At 34.0% G+C, this 20,947-nt stretch overlaps 1 protein-coding gene across 2 annotated transcripts in view; it reads right to left on the bottom strand.

Moving 5' to 3' along the window:
* LOC135459281 (nipped-B-like protein) overlaps positions 1–20,947 on the bottom strand; it is a 154,705-nt gene that overhangs the window by 23,367 nt on the left and 110,391 nt on the right. For both annotated transcript variants that reach the window (XM_064735066.1, XM_064735065.1), the window contains exons 16-34: positions 20,150–20,236; positions 17,734–17,965; positions 16,906–17,057; positions 16,181–16,261; positions 14,991–15,091; positions 13,819–13,957; positions 13,546–13,628; positions 12,346–12,478; positions 11,292–11,435; positions 8,832–8,921; positions 8,370–8,584; positions 8,166–8,268; positions 7,218–7,316; positions 6,981–7,127; positions 5,267–5,401; positions 3,820–3,918; positions 2,293–2,346; positions 1,015–1,123; positions 302–438 (exon numbers count right to left, since the gene is read on the bottom strand). In XM_064735066.1, the coding sequence (XP_064591136.1) occupies positions 302–438; positions 1,015–1,123; positions 2,293–2,346; positions 3,820–3,918; positions 5,267–5,401; positions 6,981–7,127; positions 7,218–7,316; positions 8,166–8,268; positions 8,370–8,584; positions 8,832–8,921; positions 11,292–11,435; positions 12,346–12,478; positions 13,546–13,628; positions 13,819–13,957; positions 14,991–15,091; positions 16,181–16,261; positions 16,906–17,057; positions 17,734–17,965; positions 20,150–20,236 (2,340 nt within the window). The remainder of the gene's footprint in view (positions 1–301; positions 439–1,014; positions 1,124–2,292; positions 2,347–3,819; positions 3,919–5,266; positions 5,402–6,980; positions 7,128–7,217; positions 7,317–8,165; positions 8,269–8,369; positions 8,585–8,831; positions 8,922–11,291; positions 11,436–12,345; positions 12,479–13,545; positions 13,629–13,818; positions 13,958–14,990; positions 15,092–16,180; positions 16,262–16,905; positions 17,058–17,733; positions 17,966–20,149; positions 20,237–20,947) is intronic.

Here is a 20,947-nt window from a genome sequence, read left to right as displayed (position 1 = left end):
GTGACTGTAAACAAAACCAATTCTAAGGAACTATTTCCTGAAGGGAGAAGAACTAGGAAAGAGGCAGCACAGGTTTCAGTTTCATTTGGCTGCAAAATATGGATGTAGAATGTGAGGGAGAACACCTTAAAGGTACAGGGATCTTCAAAAGGATCTAGTAACTTCCAAAGCCATAATGCTTATGAAAAAACTCCATAATTTTAGATTTCCTTTTCCTACCTTAAATTTCATCAAGTATACAAGACAGACATTCATTTTCATGTTCAATTACCTAGGGAAAAGACTGATTGTCTCTACTTACACTACATTTAGTGGTCAGGTATGGCTGCATGGTCATGGCATGTTTGACCATTAGCTGGGGCCTTATTTTGCTGAACAAGAACAAAGTGGTTATGCAAGCAACCAAGCGACTGGAATTCACACCTTTATTGTCAGAATCTGCAAAAGATTAGAAAACACAAAAAGGACAGTAAGACCAAGTACCATTTAAGCAATGAAAAACATATGGCCTAAACACTGTTTGAGTATCTCTTTCACTGCATCTCTTTAAAGATCAAAACAGAATGTTCTTATTTGAAATGGGAACATACTCTGTCAACATTTATATGTGACTACAAAAAACTTGAAAAAAGAAGCAAAGATGCATCAAAGACATCACCAATTTTTATACTCCTTACTGTAAATGTTAGATTAGCCCAGCCAATGATTCCTATTACAAATACAGACCTACAAATGCAAATACAATTGCCATGATAGTTTTGGTTTCAGTGATCTGAAAGTTTGAACCAGCTATTTTAAAAGTAGTTCTATGATTGTAGTTAGCTATTGAAGATTAGGAAAGTTTTATTATTACAAAGTACCTTACATTTCATCATTTAAGTACCATGATTTATTACAATCAGCTTTTAACAGGAATTCCAGAACAGTTATTTTTGCAATAAAGAGATTTCAACAACTGTCACAGTATCATTAAAAAAATTCAAGGAATTTTAGCTGAATTTTAAGTAATATTACCTGATAAAGATTCTTCATATTTAAGAATGTGCTCGACCAAATTGTCAACAAGTTGAGTACAGGCTTTCTTCACAGGTTTATATGAGGCATCCTCTTCTGACTTCAACAGCTATAGCAGATGAAACAGAAAATGGTTTCGTGGTAAAGCCGCATTCATTTGCATAGAGTATATTCTGGTTTTATAATAACAGTTACTACAGATACACAAGGATTTTAGACTACAAAAGTATTTAATTCTCCATTAAACTTACATGGTGAAAAAAAATTACAGGAAGTAAAATAGCAATATAAGTAAAGTAAGTATATTTAAATATAAATAAAATTTTAAATAAAAATCCATAATAGTTCTCCTTATTTTTTGCATCAGTATGGAAGCTGCTTTATACCTAATGAAATAATGCAGAAACTAGCAGGAGTTAGAAGACTTTTAAAATGCTTAGAGAAATAAAGTGCAAATTCAAAACAAATGTTTTTGACACTAAGGTAAAATACCAAATGAGGATCTAACATAGCTGTATTGTATATCAACACTTTATTTAAACTTTTTACATATGAGTTTAGGTACTAAAATTGTGTCCATTAAGCTTCTTCTAATATCTAAGAAGGACTGAGACCATATTACAGCCTTTTCTTCAGAGAAGAGGCTCTTATTGAAAAGGCTTTGATTTACTTGATAACCTATTTTCATTACACTCCCGGCAAGAGAGGAATCAAAGCATTTTCTTGCTTGAAAATTAACCAGTGCATGCAAGATGCAGAGAATGATAACACAGGTTAAGAGATATAAACAAACCAAGCTTAGTTCTTAGAAGTATTGGTATTAGATATAAATAGAATATAATGCAGAATTAACTTATACTCTGAAGATTCAATTCTTCCATAAATTGTGTAGAAAATACATTGGATGTGAAAATACACCTATCTACTGTTTAAAAAAAAACCTGACATCACTAGATACGTTATTTCAGAATTAAGTATCTTAACTGTGGACTTCGTGTTATGTGAGTCATTTCTGAAGAACCAATGAAATTAAATGAACAAATGATACGCCTCCCAAAATCAAGAAGTGTTTTTAATAGATCACTTGCAAAGACAGAAACTAATGCCAAAGAAAATTGCACTGAGAAGGATAAAAAAAGGTCAGATGTTAAAGAGCAGGAATTGAATTTGTCTGTTGTAGGACTGCTCTTGGAGTTCCCATTATATGTGTTTTAGAAGCAAAAGGAACACTAAAATTCTAACAATGATTGCACTATACATTAAAAATTCATTACTTACATTTTGAAGAAGCTGTTCAAACCAATCATACCCTGTATCTCTACAAGCTGCAACCTATAAGTATATTTGAGAATAAACTGGTTAATAAACAAGGCATCTGAAGAAAATTATTTCAATATAAATATAATCTCAAAAGACCAGCATATATGCATATATTTCTATATGCATTAAGAACAATGCAGAGCAAAAACTGTCTTCTGTATTTGAAAAATATTTCCCAGCATTTTAGTGACTCTAGAATTTGTATTTCATACAACAAAAAGCCTACATGTTTTACTGGAGATTGCTGTCCAAGTGCAAGATAAGCTTCCATTTTGTAGAAAATTTTGCACAAATTTATGTATAAATATAATTCTGACACTTTGAAAGTGGACATGCATGTATATCATAGAAGAACTCTCAAGCTGGAAGGGATCCACAGGGTTCATCAAGTTCCACCCTGGGCCCTGCACAGGACATCTCAAGAGTCACAGAGCATTGTCCAAATCTTCTGGAACTCTGTCAGGCTGGTGCTGTGACCACTTCCTTGGGGAGCCTGTTCTAGGGCCCAACCACCCTCTGGGTGAAAAGCCTTTTGCTTTTACCTAACCTAAACCTCCCCTGACACAACTTCATGTCAATTCCCTTGTGTCCTGTCACTGGGCACGAGAGATCAGAGAACAGTACACACACACACACACAAACACACACACACTTTTTATATAAACAGAACAAGCCTTCACTGGTATCATATACCAGGAAGAGCACACAGGTGGTTCAAATTTGAACTTGCAAGAGAAATGAGAATTAAACAGAAATCAAATTGACTGACTTTTCAGACAGGAAAAATGCAAACTAGACTATAATGAAAAAAACCCAAAACCTGTAAAGTAAAATGAGGTTTAAACTTATAATTTTAAGTAATTAAGTTAGTTTTTAAATTTGAAATTTAGTCCTTTGAATAATTTATATTAAAACACCTCTTCAGCACAATGGTTTTATACAACGTATTTTCACTACAAATTAGAACATTTTTATCTAAAATAGACTTTGCTATTTGGGAGATATGCTATTTAATTTGTTGCTCCTAAATAGTAAGATACAATTATGCAGACATCAGTATACTCTGAGTAAAAACATGACCCTGTATTTATTAAAACAACTCATTAACTTCGCCAAATAAAGGTTATCAATTGTTTGAGGAAAATTTTCTTTTAAGAGAAGTTCTTAGGTAGGTTTAACTATAGCTGCTAGCAATTCCTTTAGAATGTTACATACAATAGTAATAGGTTGTGTTTTAACTGAACGAATACTTAATACAATCTGAATGTAGTGTAGTCACAGTTATTATTGCCAGCAGATTAGTGAGCATTTAAGATTTCCTACAGCCTGCTCAATCACAATATTTTTGGCGTACATTTCATGCCAAGAAATATAAAAAAGGAAACCATCTGACATATTATTGTGTTCAAAAAAATACAGAGAATGTTTCTAAGATACTAAAATCAAAACTGAATTTTGTACACAATTCAAGTTTGTTTAACATACCACATCAGTGATGTTCAGTATTTTCCTTGTCATTGCTTCTTTGTCATGGTGTGGAGTTGGAGTAAACCAGAGTTTCTGGAATGTCTCATTTACTAATTTCTGAAGGAAAATAAAATATTAGCAGAAATAAATAAACTTACATTAGTATTACATTACATTATTTCTAATGCATCCATAGAACTGATGTGCTGATGATCTGTGCCTTTTCATAAGGAATTATGAAAATGAGACTGTACTAGGAAATGTTATCTGAGACAGACCCAGATCTACTGTAACAGGACTTACACTGATCTCATGCCAAACTTCATCAAAAAGAAACAACGGGAACTGATGCTACAGAAAATAAAGTTACCACCTTCCTGCATTAATTGGTATTCCTCAGAAAAACACAGCTGGGAAGCTGACAGCTGAACAAACAATCCCTTCAGCAGAACTGCAGCAGCAGTGGTAGGCTCCTTTAGTTTACAGAACAGCTGTGACAAGGTGGGAAAGAGAGAGAAGCCAAGTCTCTACACTCAAATATAGGAAGTATGTTACCTTCCAATGTTTTTGAATGGAGGACAATATAGAATAGAATGCAAGCGAATAAAAATTATTCCGAAATGACTTCTCTTTCATGGAACTGTTAAAAACACATTGAAGTTTATGTCTCCTTTTTCCTTATTGTTAGAAAGGTAAGAGTAAGGAGGGGAGAGAACATGGTCATCCTCCCTTTCCAGCAGCACCTTGGCTCTAGCTGTTCATCTGCTTGTTGATCAAGAGTCTTCTCAGAAAGTCACTTTACATTAACGTACCTCAAGAGGTAAAAATATCTGCTGCAGCTTTAAAATTTTTAATTTTTACTGAAAGTGTGACACAAAATTACAACAGCTGTGTCCCTAATTACTCAACAATTTTAAAATTATTTTGTCAAATTAAGCAAAATAATCATTGTCAGCTTTATGATTTAACACATTATATTAGGTTTGTGCCCTTCTGCAAATTCTGAGAATGAGCACATAAGCAACATTTCAGGGGGCACAACTGCCTCACTGAACATTAGCACAGATTAATACTTTATAACTTTAATAATTACACATGGCATATATTAATGTCAAATAGTTAATTTTTACTTTAAAACTATTGATTTGCAGATATCAAAGTTTTATATGCCAATTTCACGTGTTAGAAAAGAGAAGCATCAGAGAAAATACTTGCAAGAAGTAAAAAAATCTATGGAAAATATTTAAAATATTTTGATTGTCAGCAAGAAGATACAGAAAACAGAGGATAGAAAAGAAAGAGAATTAAGTCAGAGAGAATTACAGAAAGCTAAAATATAAGCTCTTAAAAATTCATAATTCATAAATATTACAAAGGAGAAATGAAATGCTTTTTTAATTTTGTCAAAATAGGGAAACACTGAAGTAACAATAATTAAAATTCTGAAGGATATGTTTCATTCTACCTTAATGCCTTCTTCATCATTGACTCTCCGAATCATTTTCACACACATTTCTGTAATTTTGGGAAAAGTTGGCTGCTCAATGCAGATATCCCTAAGTATTTTTATGACTCTTTTTCTGACGCTGATACCAGTATCCTGTGAAGAGAAAATAATTACACTCTTGAAAACAAATCAGTTTATGTTCTATATATGAATTAATATTTGAAGATCACCCAATTTGACTTGGAAAATTTATTTAGAAAAGGCAACTAAAATCTTCTGGAATTCATGTATACAAAAGCTCAGCATAATTTGTTTTAAAGGCTCTGGTTCAGTTCCCAGAATGCTGAAACACTTTCTCCATCTATACCCTCCCATCTAAGAGCTCGTGATGCTGCAATCCACTTATTTACTCAAGAACTTACAAGCCAGATATGGTGATGCTTTAGCTACTTTATTGGAACAAGATTCCCTACAGATTTGGATAGTAGTACTTTAAGCCTTTGGATAAAGCTTATGGATAAGATACATGCAGGCAATCATTTCCATTTTACTAGGCTTCATCTAAGGAGATAGATGAGGAGCTTCACTTCATTTCACCTTGCTCAGAATCTGTTGAATCTGAACGTCAGGTTCAACTGCTTTCTGTAGTATTGTATGCACATGACCTACTTCTCTCTTCACAAACTTATTTTATCACGTAACTATAGTAAACGTGTAGTAGTTGACTAAAATCCTGACAGAGATACTAGAAGCTAATATTATCCGACAGTTAAATTAACATTGAACACCTTAGACAAAACCCCCACTTTTTTGTAAAAAAACTAACAAACCTTTGAAAACACTAAAAATAGCATAGAAAAGCTGACCTCAATGATCCATATTTCAGACCTCAAAAATGCAGCAAAATTCCTTATTTCTCTTTGTCCTGGTTAAAGCTAGGGTAGAATTGATTTCTTCTCAGTATCTGTCTAAAACACAGTGCTGTGTTTTAGATTCAGAATGACAATCGTGTTGATAACACACTGATGTTTTGGTTTTGGCTAAGTCAAGGACTTCTTTTCCCTCCTTGTCTCATGTTCCGTCAATGAGGAGGCAAGCAGAAGAAACTGGGATGGAGCATACCAGGACAGGTGACCCGAACTGGCCAAATGGATACTCCGCATCGCAGACTGTCATGCCTGGTATATAAACTAGGGGGAGTTATTAGACAGCACAGCCAGTCTAGGTTTGGGCACGGGGCTCTGGCATCAATCAGCAGACAGTGAGCAACTGCTTTGTGCATCAATGGTTTGTTTCCTTTTTATTATCATTATTTATATTTTTATTGTATTTTACTTTGTTTTCAATTATTAAATAGTCATATCTCAACATGTTAATTTTAGTGCAATCCCCTGGCTCATTCCACCAGGGTAGGGGTAAGAGATGTGGGGGTTGAGTGAGGAGCTGCATGATGTGCACTAAACTTCTACTTGGGCTTAAGCCATGACACAGTTAATTTGAACACTAATAATGGAGTCAAAAGGAATATAGCCCTGGTCCTGATGCTGTATGACTTTCTGTAGAAGTTCACCTTTCAATGTAATAAAGGCTCCCTAGAAGCAAGTGGTGCATTTTACAAGACTGTCCTTAAAAGCATCACCATTCAAACAATTCCAATTTATTAAACAGGCTCAGTTAAAAGCAAATTTTCCAATGCCACTTATTTTACCATAAATACCACAAGTCACCATACCAGTATTCTTTCAATCAGCATGTCATAATACTGCTCAGCAAGCTGCGGACGACAGAGAACAAATCGGCCAAGCAGCTCCACAGCTGCTTCTCGTACACTAGTGGAGTTATCCATTAGCCGCCCATGAACTCCTCGTTGCATATCCAGCTAAAAGAACAGATGAAACAAAAATTCAGAATAAGGAATAAAGATATATTTTAAGGGTGATATCTGCATGGTAGGTATTTTCTTTTTTACCCTGGCTAGAATGCTGGGATCTACAGCAACAACCTCAGACAAACACTTCATGGCTTTTGTTCGAACAGCAATTGCATTTTCACCAAGTACACGCAGAATCTAGAAGAGAACAAAAACAAAGATTCAATTGTTTTGGGAACGTACCGAATAATAATTAAGAGAAAAATGCAGCACAATAACATACAAATAATACTTCTAAAATAGTAGTAACTAAAAGCTGAGTTTATCTTCTCAGAGAATAAAAAGGTGCATGTAAGTGATGTTTCATGGCACTGAAAACTAAACATGGGTGTTTACCACGATTTTCTACTTCTCTAAAATTGGTTATAAGGTTCTTAAATTTAAATTCTACTTTTGTCATTCAGCTGTGGCTTTCACCATGGCTCTTTTAACAGCAAAGCTGGACAAGGGCACTCTAAGAATGGCTCTGCATGGAGATCAATTTAAGTAGTGGAACCTAAACTAGTACTGAATTTCAAACATGTCACTGTGCCAGTGTTAGTGCCCTTCTCCCAGAAAAAGCAAGAAACTACATTGGTCAAACAGCAGGTTCCGAAGTGACAGCAACAACTGGCAATCCGGCTTTTACTTTGAAATCAAATTAAGCTCAATTTCATTAGTTAATCTTACCAAATGAATTAGCATCTTACAGAAGCTGTGAAAATTATTTCAACACTTCGCAATGATCCTCTTACTGTGTGCATACAGCCATAACCATATATGAATAAATAAAATTACGTGTGCACATTATAACATACAAAACACATGCAGGAAAATGAAACCTAATCACTTTTGCCATCAACACAGAATATGAAAGCACACGGTGTTATCATGAGCTGTAAATACCTATGCTTAACAATGGACAGATAATAACATAGAGCTGTGAAAGTGTTTGGAATCAGAATCCAACTGTGCCTCACTATACTAAGACTTCCAGTCACAGTTTACCTGTGTCAAATAAATATCGAAGCTCTGGGCAAACGGCCTCATAGAGGCCAAGTAGCGAACAATCAAACATGCATCTTCATAGTCCACAGTATCAGAATTCATCCTGAAATAAATTCCATGTGTTAATCAGGATATGTTCACCAAAAAATTATTTAAATCATCAAATGCATGGCTAATAAAGAAGAAAGTGGCACAGAAGCATACTTTAATGTGCTGAACTGAGATGGAGCAGTTTTAATGATGCTGCGAAGAAACTTTTTGCGACTTTCTGCTCTATGCATGATTTGTCCTGTGGTCTCAACATCTTTTGCATGATGAGTTCCTTCAGATGAATCCTCATCCTTCTGAGATTTAATTGCTTTTTCTGTCTCCATAGTTGTATCACGGAACCACTGAGCTACATAAAACTTCCGAGAAAACTGGAGAAATAGAGCAGGATGAACAGAAAACAAAACAAACAGATACAGAAAAAGAAAATTAACAGATTTATAATGAAATTCAGAAAATCTAATGCATCAGCATTATTTTAGAAAACACAATCAACAGTATATGTTAGGGTGACAATTTAACTGAAGCACTAATATATATAATAAAAAATAATTTTGTTCATTATGTGCTACTGAAATTATTTATATACATTCCTGATGAAAGAAAGCTGAAATTTACCACTAATGATGCATCAATTTCTGTGTTCTCATCCAGATAATCTAGTAAAGCCTTTTGCAGCTGTTGAATTTCATCATCCCCTCCTGAAACCTGTTAGAAGTAGAAATATAGTTATAAACAAGAATATTGCACAGTCATAATTACCATCTGAAAATCTACATGTCCACATATAAAATACATTGAAGTCAGTTGCTTGCATAATTGCAGCATTACTAATTTTTTAACCAATTAGTTATAAAGTAGAAAAACATTAAGATCAGAATGAGACTGGCTTTAAAACAGACTGACTGAATTGGTTAGTTTTTTTTTCTGTGATCTTGCACAAGGACACTCCATCACAGAAAAATAGAAGAGGGTGAAAATCAGAAAACACCTTTATTTCCCCAATATTACACTGAAACACCCTGATCCTAGCAATTGCTGATGTTACAGCACAAAAGAATTGAAAGCATGCCTACAAGACATATAATACTGAATAGGTTTATATATGCATATATATATATATATATAAAAAACCACCCTGATTTGCAAATTGTGAGTAGAAATTCTGGCCTTTGACAAACCTGAAATTCTGTAGATAACTGGCTTAGTATAAGGGGTGCTTAATAACTAGCTGCCTAACTACTGTTGAACAAATAAAAATCCCAGAAAAAACAAAAAGAAACTGTGAATCCTTTAAAAAATAATATTCAATAATTAAAATGAAAATAGAAGAATAATTTTTGGTTTTAAATTCTCCAGTCAGAAAAAAAAATTTCTTCGTCAGCTATGAACCTTCTGACTTAAAACCATCTTCAGTTCTGTACTAACAGCATCAACAGAGAATCTTGACATGTATGCAGCATGTAACATAGCTTGCAAACATCAGCAAGCAGAGAAAAGTAACATTAACAAGTCCAAAACATCTGTGTATCAAGAGATAAACTAATGAAAAGCATGCACAAGTGTTCAAATAAACTGGACAATCTATTCCTAAAAAAAAAAAAAATGTTTGAAAATGTCAAAGAGAAGAGATTTTCTTCTAAAACTTATTCTATGAATCATGGGTCCAAACCACAGCAGGGAGCCCTATATGCATTTGGCAATCATTGACTAATATTGTGGTAATGATAACAGAACGCAGAAGAAAATCTCCAACAGAAGTATTCAATTTAGCAGGGAAGAAAAATCTGTAGAGGTCTGAGTTGATTTCTGAATAATTAGATTATAATTTAAGTTTCTGATGACAACAGCAAGTGGATTTTCTTATTTTCTTGCCATTTGACTGGAAAGTGAAGATCAGCTGCATTGTACACATTGCTCTTCTCTTACAAATTTATAAGTAATACAACAGTCTACTCTGATTGATGGCACTGTATAGAACACACTTCCCACAATTATGGATGGTACTGTCTACCTGCAGACATAAGGGTCAGTGAAGGAGGAGGGGGCAGAAATGCTCCAGGCACAGGAATGCAGAGATGCCCCTGCAGCCCCTGGAGGAGCCACAGCAGAGCACGTGGGTGCCTGAGAGGAGCCTGAGGGAGGCCTGTGGGAAGAGGGCCCTGCTCCCAGGCTGGAGCAGCCGGTCCCTGAAGGACTGCACCCCCCTGAAGAGTGACCCAGTGTTTGAGGGGTGCTGCTGCCCATGGGATGCACTCACACTGCAGTAATTTGCAGGGAGCTGCTGTCCATGAGATGGAGCCATGCTGGAGAAGTTCATGGAGAACTGAATCCCACAGGAGGGACCCCGCGGTGCAGCAAGAGAAGCCCCAGGTGATGAACTGGTTTATACTGATAAACTCCCATTCCCTGTCTCCTTGCATTGTTGGGGAGGAGGTAGATAGAAGGAGGGAATAGAGTGCAAAGGTGTTTCTAAGGGTTTGTTTTACTTCTCATTATCCTGATCTGATTTTGCTAATAATAAATTCATTTCACATATCTAAGTTGAGCCTGTTTTGGCTCTGTTGGTATTTGGTGAGTGATCTATCCCAACCCATGGACCCTTCCTTACATTTTCTCTCCTCTGTGCAGCTGCAGAGAGGAGAACACCAAAACACCCCCAAAACCTCAAACTATGCCACGTAAAAACTAGCCCTGCAAGACTAATAGATTTACTCTCTAAAGTATGTATTTGAGTGCCAGAAGCTCAGGTTCCTCTTTGCAATAGCAAATGCAGGTTCATATGTGTTTTTAAGGCCCCTTAAGATAGAATCCAACTGTTACTCTATTATGTCTTCAGTATCGTCACAAGAAAACTAACAACTATAATTAATTAATTTATAGTAACACTACAGAAATGGTACAGTCAAGACATGAGTTAACAAATGTGATACTTATAAATTGTGTATATTTGATTCAGAAACCTAAACAGTGAATTAAGACTGATTCTCCATAACGTCAATTTTTCAAGTATATTTACAAATGTCAAAGATTTGAATGGATAGATCTCCATCCAGTTGTTGTGGATGTCTCACACACCTGTTTGAGGATTCTGGCTAAAGAGCCTTGATCCATTTTGCTAGTGACTGCATCTTTCCTCAGTCTTGCTGCTACAGTTCCAAGATAGTCAAGTGATGCAACTCTTAATGCCATTTCTGTGGATTTGTTACTGAACTGGTGAACCTAAGAAAAGCAGAATAGACATTTAAAAATAAATATTTATTTATGCCACAGAGATTCTTCTCACAAAAGATAGCTTTACCTTATTAAAATTTCCACCTAACTTCTATATTGCATAAAATTATATAATTTACTATTACATCACACATACATTACTTTATATAAATATTTCTTTTTTATTGGGTGTCTCTTGCTCTACAAATATGTCTGTCAGAGTTTTTTTAAATGCATTTTTTCACTACACAAACTGGACAACTAGCACAGCGTATGTCCAACATCAGAGATTTTAAGCACCATAATGCTATCTCCTTATTATTCACACAAATATAAAGCTACATTTTACCAAGCACAAGACCATACAATACTTTTTCAAGAAGCAGCTCAAATTACTGTATTAATTAGATTACAATACTGAAGAGCAACACTCAAAAAACACACTAACAAACATTCCCATTCTGTAAATGTCATAAGCATTTGCTGTAGTTGTAAAAAACCAAATACTGAGTTGTTTTCTGCTTCAGCACTAAGGGAATAGTCCAGAGGAGATACTTAATACATATAGTTACAGCTGTTAGGCTGACTTTACTACAAATAAATATATGCACTTGTAAGATGCTATGAAATGACACTTTTTAATGTTGAAAATGTAATCAAATAGTGAAACTAGACTTCCAAGAGAAACTATACATACTACTATTTTTAACAAGTTCTATATGACTGATCCTCTAAACAAAATTCTATTATTTATGTATTGCATAGTAATGTTACACGCAAGGAAATCCTTATATGCTGCATGTCTGTCAACAATCAGAAAGCATTCCTACAGTAGTAGTGTTTATTTAGCAGAAATAAACAAGTCTTCTTCATTGTAATAAGAAATAAATTAATGTAGTTAAAAACAAGAATCCCTTACCAATAGCCTTCCTAGTAAACTAAGTAGCAACTCTGCAGCTGGCCATTCTGGTTTATTGACTGTTGAAAGAAGATCTTGAATAAAGTTCTCGAACAGTGGCCTGTAATCTTCCTCCCCTTGTTTACTGCCACACCTGTTAACAGGAAAATGCTTTTTGTGAGCAAATTTAACAGCCATATAAAGTTTTTTATTCTGATATAAACAGAAATAATTCTATGTTTAATCAGAAAAACCAGCTTTATGCAATTCCAAGAAAACAAATCTGAAATACTAGCAGAAAATTTGTTTGTACAGAAATAGCTTCAACAGTTATCCCTCCAAGTTGCACTGGAAATAAAGCATCTAATCCATGACAGCAGAATTTTGTTGCTAAGATTTTTATTTTTAGTTGTATTAAGTCTGTATTAACTTGGATAGACAAAGTAGGTAGAATTAGAAAAATGAAGCTAGAGTAGGATATTTAAGAGTTGGTGTGTTTATATTCTTTAAGCTTGGTTTCATTTATCTCATAGTTATTTCATTTATCTGAAGCACATCTCAGTATTATGCTTCACAAAGGTTACAATCAGAATGCTAAAAGAACACCAGCTAAACAACCAACAAACCAAACTAACAATAAAAAGACACCAAAAGTTAACATACCTGATACTTTTTGACTTCTATATATCATCCCTAAGTTTAACATCAGAAGCATGAAATTGCTAGATGGCTTATTAAATAGCTTTTCAGCTTTAGGTGAAAAACTGTAATTAATTCAATACAAACCTAAAGACTTGTTCTTTGAAATCCCATAGTTAATTCAGGTACATTTTTCATTTCTTTTCGAGCTATTGACACTCTTAACTTAGCTCAGTGGAAATAATTTCTGGATTTTTATATCTGATGACCAAATCAGCACGACTTCACCTCTTAAGTATTTGCTCAGCCTTCTCTTCCAGGCTTCAGGTATGTTAGAAACCCATAATAAAGGAATTCTACATGAACTGTGAGACAGCTTCTTAAATGTATGAAGAACACTGCAGAATTTCTTTTCTGTAAACATTTTTGTCTAGGCAAGAGGCTCTCTTTGGCATTTATAAAGTTATATTATTATAAATAACTTTATGAATAGGCATTTATCACTGTTCAGTGGCCAGGTTTCAAAGTATTCATCTGGAGCTGGATTTATCAATATAATAAAGAATACAACAGTATACTTACTTCTTAAGAAAAATAGAAAGGAAATTTTGTGCTGTCCTCATGGCTGTTTCATATGAGTTAGTAATAAGCACATCTTGATCCACCTAAAAATAACAAGACACATTTGTCTATTATCTCAGCATAGATCTATGATTTCCAGATCAGCAATTCTTATGCATCAGAAAATTACAATGCTGGATTACTACAACACTGTAGTAATGTACTATACCTATGAACACACATAAATAATTTTTGTACACATGCACGAAAAAAAGGCTTTTTAAAATATCATACTTTCTTGTTTGATTCCTCCTCTGAATTAGAATCCTTGTCTGCTGATGGTAAGTGCACCACACACTGAATAAGTTGCAGAACTAGTGCTGTTACCATCTGAATGTACATAGGCTCTCCATCAGTGTCACTGCTGTTTAACCTGTTAACAACAAAAGACAATTTTAACACTAAAAGGACAAAAAGGACAAAACACAAGAAAAATTTTTGCTCCTAAGTAGCATCTTTCAAAAATTATGTGAAAGAAAGATATTTCACTGCTAAAAATCCACATTCGAGACATTAATCTATTAATTTGCTTCTTTTTGTGCAGTGTAACATTTAACCTAACAAAACCAGTAAGTATTGCTCTTGCACAGAAGAGGTGAACTGAAACAGCACACAGTTCACTGGCTGAAACAGCTACAGGAATATTTAATAACAAACATCTACCTGCTAAAATGCTTAATAATAAGCTCATTACGTATAACATCATGTTTGCTCCAACACAACAAAACACACCAAACTGTTGCTGTAATAATTTTTCTGCAGTATTTAATGTATGTGAAATGTATGTGACTTTCAGAAAAGAGGAAATAATGACCATGACCTAGACTGACTTTTACAAGGGCTACACCTACAATAATCTGCAGCAGCATTGCATGCTACAAACTTCAGCAGGCAACTATCTTAAGTTGATAAGAAGACCATGTTTCTCCCTGATGTAACCTCAAAAATAGTATGAGTTTACTACCCATACACACACCAACACCATCTTATTGCTACACTTAACAACATCAAAAGGTGGTACACCCTGATGTATGAGATGATATGGGTATGAAACTGATTCCCTTGGTGAAAAGAGTGCTCTGAGTGTATCCTCAAAGCAATTCAGTCAAAATTTTCCTACAAAGATTTAGCAATGAAAAAATTATGTAACTCCATACAAACAGAATTAAAGAATTGACCCATAAAAAATAATCCTCAACACACACTAATATTACACCCATTCACATTTTAAGTGAGAAAAATAATGCTTCAATTATGCTTCTAAATAGACACTAAAGTGATAGCATAAAATCGAGTAATTATTACAAGATATTTGTTGAACAATTTGTTTTGAAATCTTAACCTGCAAAAATTTACGAAATTATAAATGCTATAGTCTACAAGTTATTATTTACATCAGAAGTTACCTGAAGTTTCTCAAACTCCTCTTGCTAGTTGGTAGCCGCGCAAGTGAAGTGAAAATTTCTTCTAATATTAGCTGTCTGTGTTTTTCATACCGGGAGAACACCTATTTAATAGTTACACGATTATTAGACACTGATTTATTGTTACATAAAATATAGCTTTTTTAACATATTGTAAATAATTATATGACAGCATACACTTCACATGACTCTTCAATAAATGACAATACACCTTATTGTTAATGAGTTGCTTTCTCAATGCAAGTATTTCCTTAAAATATATATAAAAACTTTTCCAAATAGAGAATTTAAAAAAATCTTTATATAACAGAAATGTGCAACAAGTCTTGAAAATATCTTCTATTGAAAATATTTTTGTCAATGATATAACACACTATCAAGGAAAGTCAAACAGTATACTACTAAGTATTTGGACTTAGTATTTATTTCTCTAAGTACAAAGGAAAACTCTGTTGTAACACACTTTACGTGAACACATACTCTGTTGCAGAGTACATTTGAGAAAACAGTTTTACTTCATATGCCAGGCTTTAATGTTAATGCCTGATATGATACGTTCTTTCAATTTTCAGAATCAGAACTGTTGATTTTGCCTCCCTTTTTGTTTGGGCAGAATACCGAAGTATATTCTTACAATGACTAAAATCTCCCACTTGAACAAGGACATTTGTGTTCCACTACATTTTTCCTGAAATAATATTTTACCTATGCTGAGACTGTTTTTAGATAGTCCGTTCTGAGGAAAATAATTTGTCCTATTATACAGAAATACCATACTAGTTCTATGACATATTGCACAAGTTCAAATCTGAACACAGGAAATAATGAAAACCACACAGCTAGGATTCAAGTTTTTTAAAAAAGAGATTTCTTAAAATAAAAAAGGGACAGGTAAGAGGAAGGAGTTTGTGTTTACACTTTAACTGACAATCAAAATTAAGAAGCCTCTTGCTTGAAGTAGGCAATTTCTTTCTATACAGTACTCTGCAAATAGGAGCAGCTCAGGTAGATACAACACTATTTCCATATTGATATCAAACTGTAAAACCATGCAAGAATAGCATTAATTCTACAGTCCAATTCTCTACCAGACAGAAAATACAATCTACGTAAATGCCCTAAGAAATCTCAGCAGGACAGGCACAAGAACCCACAAATTAGAAAGTACTTACTGCAGTCACTAATTTGATGGCACATAACTGTAGCTCACTGACATTTTCTACAAAGAAAGGTGTTATTCCCATCGATGACACCTATCAATGGATAGAAGTTATTTTAAGTATATAGGACTAACAAACTGGTACTTAGGCAGTTTCACAAGTTGGTTATTCATTCAGCAAGTAAGGCATTCAACAATTACTTCATATTATTTGCAAATAAAGTTATTAAATTAAGGCACAGGTCTTATGAGGCGTGGCTGAGGGGGTATCAGGCTGTGTGGAGAAGAGGAGGCTCCAAGGCAGAGCTTATAGTCTTCTACAACACCCTGAAAGGAGTATGTAGCCAGGTGAGGCTGGTCTGTTCTCCCAGCTAACAAGGGACAAGACAAAGGAAAGGGGCCGTGAGTTGTGCCACGGAGGTATAGATTAGATTTTAAGTGCCCATGGAAGCAGTTCAGCCAACATCCCCGTAGATATTTGAAAGACATGTAGATAGAATGTTCAAGGACATGGTTTTAGTGGTGCACTTGGCAGTTTAGACTTGATGTTCTTAAGGACTTTTCTTAAATGCAGAAGAGAAGATGCAAATGACATACTACACAACAAACTAGCCACTCTGATGTTAAGAATTCAAGAGCTTGTACTCATTTCAAACTTCCCCGAGACAATTATACTTCACATTTACTTTAGGAAAAGCAAAGCTAACATTTTTGGACAGGAATTCTGAAAAAACCTACCTGAAGAATAGTTGTATCAGTGAGAAGCTGTATCTCGAGCAACTCTGACAAGCTGCTGACAATGTCACAAACTTTGTTATACAACATCACTATAACTCTTTGCTTGTGAGTGGAACACTTGGCACGTTTTGCTTTTGAACTTAAAACACCACCTAGAAAATAAAACACATATTCATTAATAATTTCAGTGTTTCAAATACTGGAAAGATGATCTTCCTCACAAAGTGCCCCCGAAACAACTGCATGATTACAGCTTTGCAAAAGCAGTTTATAAAAACTACTCAGTAGCATCAGCTTAAAAGCAGGAATTTCACATGATAAATATTTTTCATAATTACTCTAAGTGCTGGACCTGTCATTTAAAAAAAGGATCTTGAAATTGGAGCCACGCACCTGTAGATATGTCTATGAAAACAAATGGCTAGAAGCTAAATAGCTTTCCTTGAAACAAATCATTATATACATGGCTATACATGGCTGGTCGTATTACATATTACTATGAAATCACTTATTTCAACACATAATAACTACACATAAAAGTTGAACTTCTAACTTCTAAATACTTTAGCTACATTGACATTATTACAGTAAACCAAGGTGCTACATGACTAAGTTCTTCAGATGACACATTTCATTGATTTTTACTCTGTTTCCTCATCCTCAAGCTAACAATGCATTAATTCAGGATACTGTATGTGATAAGAAAGGACTATTAGTATAAAAGCTGCATACAAAAATTCTTATTTCAGAAAGTCATTTACATCATCATACAGTAGATGACTGACTTTTTATAGCTTTAAATATGGAAAGATTTCTTAGCATACTAACCACCATGAGGATCCACTCTATACACAGGATCATACTGAGGATAGAGAGTGTTCTGCAAATGAAATTTTGTGTACTGAATAACTCTCTCTATTACGTCCTCAATATATACAGCTTTAGGCATATTTGGTGATGTCATAATATTGATAGCAGTAAGACAAGCATCAGCAGATTTTGTCACTCTTTCCATAATAAGATCTCGCCATAATCTCTCCTCATCTTCAGTGTCATTATTCTGCAACAGGCAAGAAAAACAGGAGAGTATGAACAAGAAATCAAATTTTTCTTCTGACCAAGTTAAAGAAAATAACATTACATTAATATGCTTACATAACATTCATGTATAAAATACTGTATTTCCTTTATGATACTAAAATAATTTATTTTTAAAATGAAGTAATATTTGTTTTTCAAGCAACAAGTTTGTAATGTTTCTCTAAGCTACTGGTCTTCAAATTCCTGTATTCTGTATTCTTCTGTTAAAACACAAAGAAGGTTTCTGTGTCTCATTGGGAAGCACTATGAGGGAAGACTGCTGCATGCTCTATTTAAGACCAATGTACATTAAGCAAAATCTAATTCCTTCATCTGGTGTTTTCTTCAATGGTACCAGTTGCTGCTTTGATCTATTTAATTTCTGCCACTAGAGGGAATTCTTATACAAAAAGACTGTTGCAAGTCCATGAAATCTGTAAGTACACAACTTTTTCTGCTTCATGGACCAACACACCTACTATCAACCTCTCATCAAATATGTCCTTTTAGATTACCTTAGGATACTGAGTCTCTCTATTACTATGTTTATATGAGGTACCAAAACAAACACAGATGAGGTTAAATATGATAATCCAGCACTACTTAAATACTGTAATAACATTATTACAGCAAAGCTCGGTAGAAGTTATCATAGCTTCTCTGGTACAGACAGAGCCTCCAGAGAAAAAGGGTCTTTACTACCTATATGATACCACATCTCAACACTGTTGGCATTCCTTGTGAAGATCAGAGTCGGTGAAACTGCAACAGCTTTTTGCTTTTGGGGTAAGAGAACTTGAACCAATAGAACAGCGCATTATATACATGATATACATAATTAGAGAATCAACAAAAATCTGCAAATCAAGAGGTCCCTGAAAACTTCTCAGATACAATGGCTTTATGGAATTTGCTATGTACACAAATGACACCTTAAGGGAAAAAAAAGTGTTTCCCCTAATTATCATGGAAATGAAATTAATATTAAAGCATCTTCTACCTGTGAAAAATACACTGACATGGAGGTAAGATATTTTCACTGCACTGGAAAAGTAGCAACCTTAAATCTTAGGAGAGACTTTCTTTGCTACAATTATTTGAATAATTTTTAATAGTTTTAAGAAAATCTAAAACTAGTGGGTTTTTTTTTGTTTTTTTTTAAGTTTCTTTTTTTAATCCAAGTTCGCCTCTGAATTGCAAGCACTGGACAATTTAATTAACTTCTAAATAATTTTGAATTTTACTTCAAAAAACTAAAATAAAAATGTCACTTTCAAATCATTAACATAAAAACTTCATCACAATGAAGTAGACCAGGTAAACCAGTACTTCCTTTTTATTGCCCAACACATTCAGAACCATATCCTGAAACTTTGAAACTCCTACAAACTATCTAGATAAAAGTATTTAGGTACCAATAATGTGTCTGGTTTTCATGTGCAAGTTCAAATTCTTCCTTTCTGATATAAACTACTACTCTCTTATTTCTACAGATGAGGAGGTTTTTTCTTTAAAACTCAATTCTAATCTTGCTGCAATATTGCATTGAATAGAAAGTGTATAAATAAATACATTAAATATGAAATATGGAACATCAGCCTCATAAAACCTCAAAATCTTTAAGCAGTTTTAGGTATACATGGGAAAAAACCCATCCTAAAATACTAAACTTCCTATTAATTTTATTTATGCTGACATTGCCACTTTGTAGTGTAAGAACACTTAAACTTCCTCCTTAATGCTCAGGAGAAAGATAGACTCTATATGAAAACTCCAGTATTTCTTCCATTTTGAAAGGATGTTTTATGGACACATAACAAAGAAATGTCCAACAATGCAAATTACATCAGAATTACCATGAATATTTCAAGATGACTATAATATCTATAATTAAACAAAAGAAAATACAGTTGCTCCCAATACAGTTAGTTGTCACTGCTACAGTAAAACATAGTAATGACAACTACAAAAATGTAAGTGACAACTATGAAAAATCACAATTAATTGAATTTTGCATCAAGTATCAAAATTTGGCAAATTTTTATCACAGACATTTTATCAGCCCTTTCACACACACAGAGTATTTGAATCTATCACTAAATAGGACTCAAATGAAGAAAACTATTCTGCACAATGGAGTGAAATTATGAAGTTTCAAACTCACGTGGTTAAGCAAAGTAGAAAGCTTGGATCCATCTTGAATATTCTTTTCCAAAATATTCAGAACTTTTACTGTTTTATCTGTTGAGAGCTAAAACAAATAAGAAACATGTCAATCAACTTCAGGAATAGAAATTATTACAAATTGCTGAAAAGAACATTGAGGAATGAAGGACAGAGCTTGCACAATCTGAATTGTTTCAACTGTAAGCGATTTGGCATAAGGAAAATGCAGATACTATAATGGGAACAGGCAAAATATATTCCAGGACTGCAATTAAACTGCATTTTCAACTAGCAAAATCCACAGAAACAAATTTTTAAATTGCATGTCACTAATGTTGTGTAGTTATTTGCTTCTAGAAATAGAAATTTGCTTCTAGAAATAGAAATCCACCTATGATCTAAATTCTAACTGACCATATAGAGCTTTATTAGGAGAAAATCCATACTGCATGATCAAGCAGAAATTAATTCCCTGATACTTGAAAGATAATAAAAAGGAAACATATTGTTAATATCATTGTTAACTTCAAAGAAGTAGCATGTTGAAAAAAGTAAACTTACTAATCTTTCATACAAGTCTGATTAAATAATTTGTGGAATATGTTAACCTTGTAGAGAGCCAGTTTCTCACATCTGGATACTATTCACCATTGGAAGCAACAAAAAATTGATTTTATATAGATATGTATGTGTGAAAAATATGGAACAGAGTGAGAATGATCAGGAAAGAGAAATGATCATGCCACCCACAAACTACAAAGAAAGGTAGGGAGATTGAAGGAAAATCCAGGAGGAA

The sequence above is a fragment of the Zonotrichia leucophrys genome, chromosome Z (assembly GCF_028769735.1).
Source record: "Zonotrichia leucophrys gambelii isolate GWCS_2022_RI chromosome Z, RI_Zleu_2.0, whole genome shotgun sequence".
Lineage (NCBI taxonomy): Eukaryota > Metazoa > Chordata > Aves > Passeriformes > Passerellidae > Zonotrichia > Zonotrichia leucophrys.
The sequence above is the reverse complement of the archived record's forward strand: the minus strand, read 5'-3'. Positions and strand labels throughout refer to the sequence as shown.